The following is a 12,599-nucleotide window of genomic DNA, read 5'->3' on the forward strand; positions in this document are numbered from 1 at the left end:
TGAATAAATCAAGATATAACATTTATTTGTCAGGTAAAAATGTATCATGCCAATTACAGAAGTAAATGATTAAAAGCCAATTCAGAAATAATAAATACATGACATCATTTACTCAAAGATGACTCTAAAGTAAATAATGCTTTCCTGACAGAGACACACAGTGGTGTGTCAGGGCTCTCCAACAGGAAAACACTGAAACATCACTGTATGGGGGATGCCTGGTAAAAGGTCCCCGAGACTGCTCTGACACCCAGCCTTAAATACCCATGGGTTATACAAATATTGTTAGAGTTGTTTGGGCCAATCCATGTACCCTAGGGGGGTAGCACCTGGTTTCTTGAGATATCGTAAAGAGATATCACTCAGAGAGGAGAAACAAGATTCTCCTAAGTTCTCAATCTTTCTCATTAAACCAATGACTGCAATGAAATTAAGACCATTTTACCAATCGCACTGAGACCCTTAAAATGATACCAAACATGAAAATTCACAAGATACACCATATGTGATATATAGACATTCTTAATGAACTTTCAGTGACTTGAGGAGGGAGAGGGGGGATGAGTTGAAGTCAAACAAGGAGACAAGGAGATAAGTTTGGGCAGGACAAGGTCCTGTGCTCTGTCTTTGCTATCTGCGGTCCAGGGTGCATTTTATGGCTTTATTGCAGGGTGTGTTTTGTTTTAGCAGGAAAATCAGTCCTTACATGATTTTGAAAATACTTTGTGCATAGAAACTTTTCTCTTTAGACACACAGACATCAAGAATCAGCATATGAATCTCAACAATGGTGACAATAAACAAACTAGTGACAAACAGATCAACTCTGAACATCACAAAACTAAAGTCAGAACAAAACAATAGCAAAATAAAAGCAAACAGGAAAAAACAATTAAAATTACAGGACAATTCAGCTGCATAATTTATTCATGCTGCAATGCATGATGTGAGCCATGGATGCGTTTGATTGGTGGCTCCCATCATGCACTGCAACATGAAGCATTTGTGTGATTGTCACCATTGTTGAGATGTCTGTGTGTGATTTTAAAACGTTTAGATTTTTTTAAGCACTGTTAGAATTAGATACTGTAATGCATATGAATAAAACATTTGTAAAATCAGTTTAAAATGCTGGTTTGGTGAACTTTGTAATTGTGAAGATTCTTTGTGAAGATTGTAATTTCATCATCAGAACATGACCATCATGACCTGGACTGTGTTTCCCAAAAGCATCTTAAGCCTAACTTAATCGTAGAACAATTGGTCTGTACAATCAAATTAGGCTTACGATGCTTTCGGGAAACACAGTCCAGGTCATAGTTTTTCTTACCACAACAAATGTGCTTAATAAACACAGAGTTAGAGCAGTCAGAGAAAAACTAATGTTAAAAAGTAAAGGGTCATGAGCCCAACTAAAGCAAACACTGATCACCATAATGGTGGCATGAAACAAAACATTCCATAAGGAGTGTTAATTTAACACTGGGGAGTTTGCTGTGTATCTTTAAAGTGATATACAGCATCTTTGTCAAATGGTGCTGCGTAGAACCATAAGAGTCTAATGAGGGACTGCAATATTTCCTTATGGGGGGCAGAGGTGTAAAGTCTAGGTTCAGAAAGTAAAATTCCTCCTCAGTATTTTGTTCCAATCACCTGGATTTGTTAATTCAGCAGGAGAGAGAACTAATTAGTGAAATCAAACTCCAGTGTTAAATGAACTCTCCTGGGAATTTATATGGCTCCAGACTCAAGAGTGTTAAAGTGTTAAAATATTAGTGTTAAATAAAGTTAATGAGCTAATTAAGTGATTGATTCTGCTTGTGGTCAATCATCTTGTTATTCAGATGATTGATCATTATTGAAGACACCTGATGTTAACAAGCAGAATCACTGAAGGAGAACCCCCCATCCCCCCCCCCACACACACACACACACACACACACACACACACACACACACACACACACACCATGTAGTCACCATTATGGTGATCAGTGTTTGATTGAGTTGGGCAGTTGACCTTTAAATGTTTAACTTTAGATTGTATTTGGCTCTTGTATCTGAGTTATAACAGCCAGATGAACAAAGAGAAAAGTTGATCAAGTGCTGTTGGTTATATTTTAACATAATCATCATTTGACCCGAATCACAAAGCTCATTTGGCGAGTTGGGTGACTTTGACCTACCTGATCAACTTTTCTCTTTGCTCATCTGAGAGTTATAACTCAGTTACAGCAGGCAAACTAAATTTAACGTTAATAGTTTAAGGGTCAAGAGCCCAACTAAAGCCAACGTTGATCACCATAATGGTGACTTAAAAAAAGAGATTTTCTCCTTTGGTGATTCTGCTTGTTAACATCAGTTTTTTTCAATAATGCTCAATTATCACTCAATCAATCACTAAATTATCTCATTAACTTTAACACTCTTGAGTCTGGAGCCAAATAAACTCCCAGGAGAGTTCATTTAACACTGGAGGTTTTGCTGTGTGAGTTCATAAACATGACTTTTACTTTCTGACCCCTGGACTTTCCACCTCTGGATCTAACCACTGATTGATACAACAGCAACAGCAGATCTTAATCACGACACTTGAGAATGATCACCGACACCTGTCATCATCCAATCACAGATTTGCGAACATAATCCTCTGCCGTCTCGCTTCCGCTTCAAGCCAGACTCGTCTCGTGCTAACGGTAATTCCCTTTCACTGACCACGTTTTGATTTCGGCAAATCAATTTTGGTTATTCGGCAAAAAAACATTTCTGATTATTATTAATGTTTAAAACAGTTTTTTTTTTCCCCAGGATTCTTTGATGAATATAAAGTTCATAAGAGATTTATTTTAAATAGAAAGCTTTTGTAACATTATAAATGTCTATACTGTCGCTGTTGATTAATGTAATGCATCATTGCTGAATAAAAGTAGGCAATTACTTTCTTTAATTTCTTTCCAAAAAAATGAATCTTACTAACCTCAAACTTTTGAACTGTAGGCCAAGTGTATAATGTTAAAAAAGCTTTCTATTTCAGATAAATGCTGATATTTTGAACGATGGTTTGTTTTTAATGTGACATTTTTTTATACATGACATTCAAATTATTTTTAGAATTAAATTGTACATAAATAGGTTAAGCAAAACAAATGTGTTTATGTCTGATAACCTTTTAAACACATACTTAACTGCAGACACTGAAATGACGTACACTGTGTGATACAGTACAAATATTTTGAGTGTCCCTCATTTTCCTATAAAGAACCACGATTGTCCCGCATTTTCCTTTTCTGAAGTTGGCAACGCTATTGTAAAGTGACAAAGACATGAAGGAGAGATAAAGATCAGCTGATTTTATTCTGTCACAGATCCAGTGTCCTCAAAGCTTCATCTCTGTATCTGATCTAAAGTGTCCTGCAGGCCTGACAGTGTTTGCATGTTTCCTCAAACAGACTTTCATTTCCATACAGTGAGCAGCGGATTAGACAAACCTTTCTCAGTCAAACTACTGATAGCACGCAATGCACATTTACTAATCAAATCTGGATGTTGTTTATATGGGAACTAACAGCAGGGTGTTAAAGCTACACTGTGTAACTTTTTAAGTTGATTCTTAGCAAAAAACACTTGGTTCTATCAATAGTATATGTGCTCATTCATGTGTAATTACTTCCACCTACTAATAAAGTATTCTCGTAAGCATAAAATTTGCCATTTATAATACATACGAGCGAGTTGCTTGAATGGCGGCAGCCATGTTGCGCCTCCATCTTGAAACTACATTAGCCAAAGAGGGACATACCTGTAAATTCAAGCTTCGCCTTTCACATTTAACACTCAGTGACACCGTGACGAATGCGAGGGGGAGATTACTCGCGACTGCCAGCAGATTTGAAAGATTGCTGATGGAGGATCACGCCTATTTTCGAGGACATGTAACAGAGTCGCCAAGGAAGCGAAAGAGAGAATTAAAACGTCAACGCGACAGGCAAATCAGCAAGACCAAAGTCAATATTGGAGTCACTTTTCCCAGAACGACCTCTAGTATAACTTGCGTTACTTTTCACGTTAATGGTGAAAAAGTATTGTTTACATTGTAACATAAATCTGTGCTGCGATGGATCACAGGTGATGAATAGCTTTAAAGGCGCAATTTTTTAAGCTATATAAAAAAAGGACACTCACACTGTAAATCTCGCACATCCGTCGCATCAACTGATCTCTGACTCTGCTCACTGAGAAAATTATGTAGCCTACGCTGTAAACATTGCCTTACACTATTAATCTCATTCAATATACAGAATAACGATAGCACTGATACTTTACTAATTATAGCATAAAACTATTATTTATTTTACATAGAGGTCATAACCTACATGTTAACCGACTAAATAACTAAATGCACTTTGTAATAGTTTTCTAAAGTAACCTCATCACTTGATATATACACTAGATGTCGCCTTGGCTACGGTTTCTTTCCAATGAACTGCAGTAGCCAAGGCGACATCTAGTGTATATATCTATGCACCAGTCTGCGCACACGTCACACAGCGCACTCTCAGATCACTTGGACGTGGCTGTGTTCAAGAGGTAAAAACGATATAAATACTGTTCGTTTTCTCACACAAACCGCTCGTTTCGTGTCTTAGGCCATCAATGTGTACTTACGATGGGGAATTGCTTAATTTGGACGATGGGGAATTGTTTAATTTGGACTCTGTGCATGCTCTTTGAGATAGTGACCATAGACCTGCATTATATGACTGACAGACAAGAACGGTTTGACCTAAAAATATCAAAATTGAAACTACTGCGGAAAAAAAGACACCTACATCTTGGATGCCCTTGAGGTAAGCTAAAACATACCAAAATTTAATTTCAAAGTGAACTATCCCTTTAAGGGGAGAATAGCACTCCCCCTTGCTCTTTAGAGTATTGGGACACCCTACTACACGAGAACGCGCAAAAACAAGGGTTAGGGCAGAAATCTAGGGTAAGGGGAGGTATTGGGACAGGCCCATAGTCTCAGCTTTCAAATTATGTCAATTTGATCACGAAATTCAAACAATAAATACCGTTTTGGTGCTCTTTGATATGACGTGATCGCTGTAGCACCGCGGTTCAAGCGGCACGTGAACTGATCTAAAACTCTTCTTTAGTTAGTAAATAAATTCGAATGAACTACAACTTGCTGAAATGTATCATGTCTCTTGTAATCACTCAATCAGTGCTTCAACCACGGAAATAGGTCAATAAAACAACTGGAGAACAATATGTCACTTAACGTAACATTTACCTCAGAAAAGCCATGACCACAGCATATAGCTAGAAAAATTTACTTGGCCTATAATTTTACTCATATCATTAAAAATATTAAACCGTTATTATTATAAAAAACATTTTAGATTTGAGTTGTTAATTTCAACCTTTAATAATAATATCAACTCCCTGTATGTTTACAGCATTAGTGAGAGATTTTTTGTAATTGATGTAAACATTGTTACATGTTGTTACTAAACTTAATGAAATTCTGTTTGGTCAGCAATGGTTTGAGATTAACAATACACTTGTGATGCAAGTTTGATTTATATTCATAGGCTGCCTGCTGAACATGGGTTTGAGCTCTTATATTTCTGAACTCTCAAAGTTCAGATTAACCAACAAATGCAAACTGAACTGAAACTGATCTGAAAGAATGAATCAGGGGAATGAAAGCACAGAGTAATCGAGTCCTCTGCTGGTCTCTGGAGGAAATCACACAATAATTCATCTGATCATCTGTGGAAATACTCCCAAAACAGCACACATATACAGTACCACAACTGTAAACATGACAAGTGCTTATTAATGAATTAACACATCTCGGGTTATGACTGTAACCCTTGTTCCCTGAGAAGGGAACGAGACACTGCGTCGATATCGACACTTTTGGGGAATGCCCCTCAGCGTAGCGCCTTTGAAGCATGAATAAAACTAAGCCAATCGTGATTGGTGTTGTGTCATGACGTAACGTGTGACGGCAAACACAGAAGCTATAAGTGGACGTCGGCACACAACAGTGTAAGCTTCTGTGATCGCTCCCAGACAGGGGGAGTTGTGTCAAAGGGACGCAGTGTCTCGTTCCCTTCTCAGAGAACAAGGGTTACACTCGAGACGTTCCCTTTCGAGGGAACCCGCTCTGCGTTGATATTGACACTTTTGGGGAACGAGTACCCACTATGCCACCACGAGCCCCGTCTGTCCCAGTGTGAGGCTGAAAAGGAAGGTCCAGACTGTAAAATCTCATAAATGTATGAGGGGTGGCCCATCATCCTTCACATATATCCTGGATAGCGACCCCTGAGAGAAGGGCTCTAGATCAGGGGTTCTCAACCTTTTGCAACTCATGGCCCATCAATGACTGTTTAGAGACATCCCGAGGTCCACTTTCCAAATATGATAGTATGAACACAGAATAACAGAAAATTCAGAAAGCACAATTATGTACTCTGCTGTTAATCTGTTATGCCACTTTAGCAGACTAGGTCAAGTCAACTATATAGATATAAACTCTTCTTGTATAAAAAAAGACTTGATAGGTTTAGTCATGTGATCGTGACCCGATCAACTTACACTAATAAAGCCTGTACTAGGGACCCCCCATTTTCCAGCCTCCCCGTTAACAGGCTTTCAACTAGATGAAAAGGACAAGCAGAAACGTAATGCCACAGACCACAAGTTTATTTCTCACATAGTTACTAAAACACATTTAGCTCAACATCAATAATAAAAAAAACACTTTACACTTAATTTCAACCAATAAGCGTAAGCCAAAGCAACATTCATTGGCCTCACTTATGAGGTCGACAATACAAGCAAACTAATTTTAGTCGGTTCACATGGACCAGCCACCCCTACGCTGGCCAAACACACACACACAAACAATTATGAAAAAAAAAACAAAAAAAACTAATCAAAACACTTCAAATCGACCAACCAAACAAACCCAAAGATACAAACCACTCAACACAATACACCAAACACCCCCCCCGCAGTACTCCCGAAAGTGCTATTCAGTATCAATGTAAAGCAAGACAGAGAATGATAGACAATCAACCCAAATAACAGAATATTAGCAAAAAACTAAACCAAATAAATTAACAAAACCTAATAATGATAATACAATAGAGCAAACCAATAAACAAAACTTCAATCCAACTCAAATGCACACACACACTTGAACAAAATACACAAACAAACAAACACAAATCAATGAAACTGCACAAGCAAACACCAGGTGGCGCCAGAATCAAAGGCCACGGTTTCACAGCGCATCCCAGGTAAGCGTGTACAGGCAATAACGAACTGAAGACGTTCAATGCAATCGCGTGCAAGCAAAAATCCTGCGTCCCAAAACTGGAACCGCTATTTAAGCCACAGCAAAGCAGCAGCTGGCAACTTCTGCAAAACAACAAATAGACATGTCTTTGTTTGCTCTCTTCTCCCTCCCCACTCTTCTCCTCTCAAACATCTTATCTTGATCTTTCAACTCAAGAAGCCAAAGCTTTCTGTGTAAAAAGTTGACAGATTTAAAACAGTCAGTCAGTGATGGAAACATTGCAGCTTTTACCCAACAGTGCCTCTAGGTGTCGCCAGCTCTTTTCAGAAAGAATAAAACAGCAGGAGTGATTTCTAACAGCAGCTATTAAGGGAAAGCATGTATAGGCATCAGTGTGGAGGTGTAAAGCAACCCCAGAGTTTCTTCATATAATAATATTAATTTGGCATGATGTGGTAAATGACCGTGGTGTAATCAGAGTGAATCTCCTCGTTGCTGACAGAGATTGAAGCTTCACTGAGAGACTCTTCATGCTTCTGGAAACTGACAGATGTGTACAGGAGCTCATCAGAGGGGATTGTGGGTAACTGGACTGGAGTCGATCCACATGATGAAACGATTCATATGTGAACAAGAGCAGAGAAAATGCGAGGTTAAACCGTATGTGTGTTTCTGAACAGCAGAGGGCGACAAACTCACATTTACTAAATGTACAGTATTGTGTGTGTGTGTGTGTGTGTGTGTGTGTGTGTGTGTGTGTGTGTCTCACCATGTTTACAGCTGTATTTTATTTTGAGCAACATGAGCACTAAACACACAGCCAGCAGGATCAAACCCACAGAAACCGCAACTATCACAGAGGAACCTGAAATCACACAAAGGGATTTTCACAGAGAAACAAGGTGAGAATGTTACGTTCAACTACGTTCTTACACATGCTGTACATTAAATGCTTGTTTATAAATGCCAGACTTATCCTGGGATGTTTCTCTTTCAGGGTCAGGTGACGTTGTTTCTAAAAATACACAATCATAGAGCGCCGCTGGTCAAATTTATTAGAGAAACAAATCAGTCATTTTTTCCTCAGATCGTCTGTGGAACACAAATGTGATTATCTGAAGAATATTTTCTGTACATTGAAAACGGACAGCAACTAGTCAAGCTCCCAAAAAGACAACAAATAAATAAAATAAAAGTGCCCTTGTGACTCGTTGCATGTCAAGAAGATTTAACCGGTTTCCTAAAATTCATTCTGTCATCATTTATTAAGAATTGCGCCGCATTAATTCTTTTGTTGTTTTTTTTCTTGACAAAATGCCACTCAAACCAATCAATTAATCTTAACTTGGGTTTTCTGAGTAAACAATGAATAGTATGTGAATATTAAGGATTACTAGATTTTTACATTTAAGTTAAGACATTAAGTAAAATTAACAAAAATTTTTTCGTTTTGTTGGATTTTACCGTTTTCCTAAAATTCATTCTGTCATAATTTATTCACACTCTTATTGTTCAAACCTGTATGACTTTATTTCTTCACAATATAAAAGAAGATATTTTGAAGAACATGGTCACCGAACAGCATTCGACCCCAAAGACTTTTCATGGATAAAACAAAACATTCCTCAAAATATCTTCTTTTGTGTTCATCTGAAGAAAGCCATTGTTCTTGGTGAACAATCCTTTCAATGAAAGAGTATTTTACCTTGAGTCACATGTAGATGAACTTCAGTGAATACGAACGACCCAGAAGTCTCCTCTGCACACCAGTATTTCCCAGAATCCTCTTCTGTCAGACTGCTGATGTTCACAGTAAAGACTCCAGCTGAGGTTTCGTCCGTCAGAGAGAAGCGGCCGCTTGTTCTCGTATTGGATGAAACACGAACTCCGTCTCGGACACAGATGTTGGGCTGATCTCCTCTGCAGAAAAGCCTCTGTGTTTGAGTCCTGACGTTCTTACAGCTGATGGACACCGATCCTCCGACAGACGCTTCATGAGTGAAGAGCGCTGGAGAGAACAAACACATGAGGATGATGACAGAAAACACTGAGATGTTCCCCAGAAAACACTCTCACCATCTTTCAGGACGATCATGAGCTCAATGGGAAGGTTAAACGCTTCTTTCACTGCACACCAGTATATCCCAGCATCCTCTGCTCTCAGGTCACTCAAGGTCACAGTGAAGAGATTGAGTTCAGTCTCGTCCTTTACTGAAATCTTTGGGTTATTAACATGGGCTTCATCGGATCGAATGATTTTTTGAGCATCTTTAGTGAAACACTTTCCTTTACAAAGATGCTTTACTTCTGTTGAACGGTTTCCATCATAAGGGCATTTGATCTCAGATGAATCTCCTTCACGTCCGACCACTGGAGGCACTAATAGTCAAAGAAAAGGAGAAGTATTTATATGTTGTAATATATGCATATGTTATTTGATTTATGGTCACTGTACGTACTAGTTGGAGTGAGTTGATGTTGACTGGTGAGCGAGACAGAAGTCAGATGTGTGTCTCTGGTTTCGGCTCCACACCAGTAAACTCCAGCATCTCTCACGCTCACATTACTGATGCTCACTGTAAAAACTCCTGCTGGACTGGCAGAAAACTCAAAGCGTTTCTTCTCTGATGAACTGATACTTTCACAGATCTTCTCCTTGTTCTCTTTGCAGATGTGTGTGAAGGTCTCGTCGTGTTTCTCGGGGAAACTGCAGGTGAGTTTCACACTTTCACCAATAATAGCAGATGCTTTGCTTAATGCAGGAAAGTGATCAACTATACACACAAAAACAATGAATAATATACAATATAAAAATACCTTATCTTTCTTATTTTAAGTCTCTAAAATGAAGGTCCTCCCAGAAGCTCTTTACCTTGATTTACTGTCAGTTTAATCTCAGTGAACAGATCATGATCAGGGATATTCACTCCACATCTGTACGTCGCTTCATCATCCGCGGTTAAATTACTGATGAAAACCTTCAAACGTCCTTCACTGGAATCATCATACATGTGCACTTTATCATGACGAACCCACTGATTCTGTTCTTCAACGAAGATCTTCTGTGATGAATCTTTCTGGATAAACTTCTTGTTTCCTTTGAATTCTTGTGGAAATTTACATGTGATGAAGACTGATTTACTGGAGTAGGCCTGAACCTGGACAGACGTGATTTTACCTGCAAAATGAGATTTATATGTTGATTTATTACATTATTAAAAGTCAGGAGGGATTTGCATTCATTATTTAGAGCTGTAAGGATATTTTCATTAAAAAGAAACTAAACTCACCAGAAACATTCAGCTGAATCTCTTTAATGAAGGTTATGTGAGTAATTGATGTTTCTGAAGGTCGATGATCTGATTTGTCTCTCTCCACTCCACATAAATAAACTCCACCGTCCGCTGCAGAAATATCTCTAATGGTCACATTAAAATGATCTTCATGACTGTCAGACAGACTGAACTTCTCCTCAGATGATTGTGATGATCGTGAACTGTTCAGAACATGGACAGGATCCTCGTTCAGTCTGTAGAAAACTTTGGTGTGTGTTTTAAACTTCTCATCATATTCACAGCGGAAAGTGATCGTCTTTTGTCCAAGATACCCGTCCCGGATAACAGACTTTCCACAACGAGACCCTGAAAATGATTTCAACAAAACCTTGTGGCATGAACTTAAATCTAAAATATTATTAGTGTTATTAAAGGTGCACTAGGGAACTTTGTCCTCTCTATCGCCATCTCTGTGTGAAACATACAATGTCATGTTCTCTGTAGTGTTTTCCTTTTAAATGTGTATTGTGGTTGTTTTTAGGTATATTTATAGTTGCCTGAGATCAGAGTCGTGACATCCTACGTCAAGACACACTGACAGAAAAACACACATCTGAAAATGTAATCTGAACACGGAAGTTACATATATATTTTTTTCTTTTTACAGAGGAAACATGCAAAGAAGAATGACATACAACATAAAACTGACATTTTCCCTGCATAATCCAACCCGGCAGCTCGAACTATGGATTATTATTATAATCTGACCGGTTTGAATCATTGTGGATCAAGGCATGGAAACGGTTTGAATTTTAAAACAGTAAAACAGTAATTCATTTTTGTTCATTTTTACTCAAAATCTTCCGTACTGCACCTTTAATACTATAATAAATAATTGCTGTAGGAAGTTATAAAGTGTCACACGTACCTTTACTCACCACTAACGTAACATCACGACTCCATGTCTGATTGTTTCCACATGTATATTCCCCATAATCCTCTCTGCTAAGGTTCCTGATAAACACTGTGAAGAATCTGCTGTTTTCATCATCATACAGAGCGAATCTCCCGTTATAAACCCATCGCCTCTGAACATCAGTACTGATGCCCATCTTACATCTCTTGTCTCTGCAGAAATACTTCACTTTATGTTGATCATCAGTCTCTCTCTGGTTTGAGATCATGCACTTGAACATTAAACTCCCTCCAGTGCATCCAAACACTCTGACACAAAGTACTTGACCTGCCAAACACAAGTTCATTTGCTCTGGGTTAATATATATCATCAATCTGGGTAATATAGTATATTATTTGACCCAGACTGAGCAGTGAAGAACTGACCTGAGATCAGGCAGAAGGTGATGAAGATGAAGATGATGATGACAGCCTTCATTCCAGATTGACTTCAGTCTCAGATATCCAGAGAAAAACCAGATCCGATCCCGATCCAGTGAAAGCAAGAACTGATCAAATGTGTTTCTTGAATGCGATGTAAGTCACTATCATTAGAAGTACACAGATCCTCCGTCAGTCTTTCTCACGTTTCTTCTTCCTTATTCTCTAACGGTTCCACCCAGATCTGCACTGTTAACAGGGCGGAGAGTGTTGAGATATGTGTGAAAGGTATATGTGTGAAAGACAAGCAGAGAAACACAGATGACAGACGACACATCCGTATATTAATATAAACATAATACATTAAGAGTGACAGAAGGGTGTAAAGACTTCATCCTGCATTCATCATGAAAACCACAGAGAAACTGACGTGTGTGAAACAGTTTTAGTTGATCTCAGTCATCTTTAAACATGACAACATTTCCGGTAAGAGGGCATACAGACGCACTGTGAGAATCTAATGTGCTTTGGATGTTGTGAAAGATCTCTAAGGGCGCTTTCACACTTGGTTCGATTGCTTTTTCTGAACCCGAGTTCGATTTCACAGACAGGGTTTAGATTAGGCCACGATTAGGCCGTGGTTAAATTAGGACATTTAAGTAGCTTTTATAAAC

General features: G+C 38.5%; 1 protein-coding gene and 1 long non-coding RNA gene across 4 annotated transcripts in view; both read right to left on the reverse strand.

Annotated features, from left to right (window-relative positions):
- The window catches only part of LOC309495406 (polymeric immunoglobulin receptor-like), a 46,769-nt gene extending 34,436 nt beyond the window's left edge, over window positions 1-12,333 (reverse strand). The window contains exons 1-9 of one of the 3 annotated variants that reach the window (XM_082165162.1): window positions 11,932-12,333; window positions 11,519-11,833; window positions 10,606-10,956; window positions 10,188-10,493; window positions 9,775-10,089; window positions 9,392-9,694; window positions 9,021-9,323; window positions 8,085-8,180; window positions 7,468-7,907 (exon numbers count right to left, since the gene is read on the reverse strand). In XM_082165162.1, coding sequence (XP_082021288.1) covers window positions 7,753-7,907; window positions 8,085-8,180; window positions 9,021-9,323; window positions 9,392-9,694; window positions 9,775-10,089; window positions 10,188-10,493; window positions 10,606-10,956; window positions 11,519-11,833; window positions 11,932-11,983 — 2,196 coding nt within the window. In that variant the 5' untranslated portion in view covers window positions 11,984-12,333 and the 3' untranslated portion in view covers window positions 7,468-7,752. Of the gene's footprint in view, window positions 1-7,467; window positions 7,908-8,084; window positions 8,331-9,020; window positions 9,324-9,391; window positions 9,695-9,774; window positions 10,090-10,187; window positions 10,494-10,605; window positions 10,957-11,518; window positions 11,834-11,931 lie in introns of those variants that run through there. The other 2 variants (XR_014204658.1, XM_082165163.1) reach the window with 2 other exon arrangements.
- LOC309495517 lies at window positions 2,328-2,476 on the reverse strand. Its single transcript, XR_014204713.1, has 2 exons — window positions 2,425-2,476; window positions 2,328-2,377 (listed from the first exon to the last, which is right to left on the reverse strand). It is a non-coding gene; the product is annotated as an uncharacterized lncRNA (long non-coding RNA).
- Window positions 12,334-12,599: the final 266 nt, after the last annotated feature.

The sequence above is a fragment of the Leuciscus leuciscus genome (assembly GCF_965113295.1).
Source record: "Leuciscus leuciscus genome assembly, chromosome: 3".
NCBI classification, from domain to species: domain Eukaryota; kingdom Metazoa; phylum Chordata; class Actinopteri; order Cypriniformes; family Leuciscidae; genus Leuciscus; species Leuciscus leuciscus.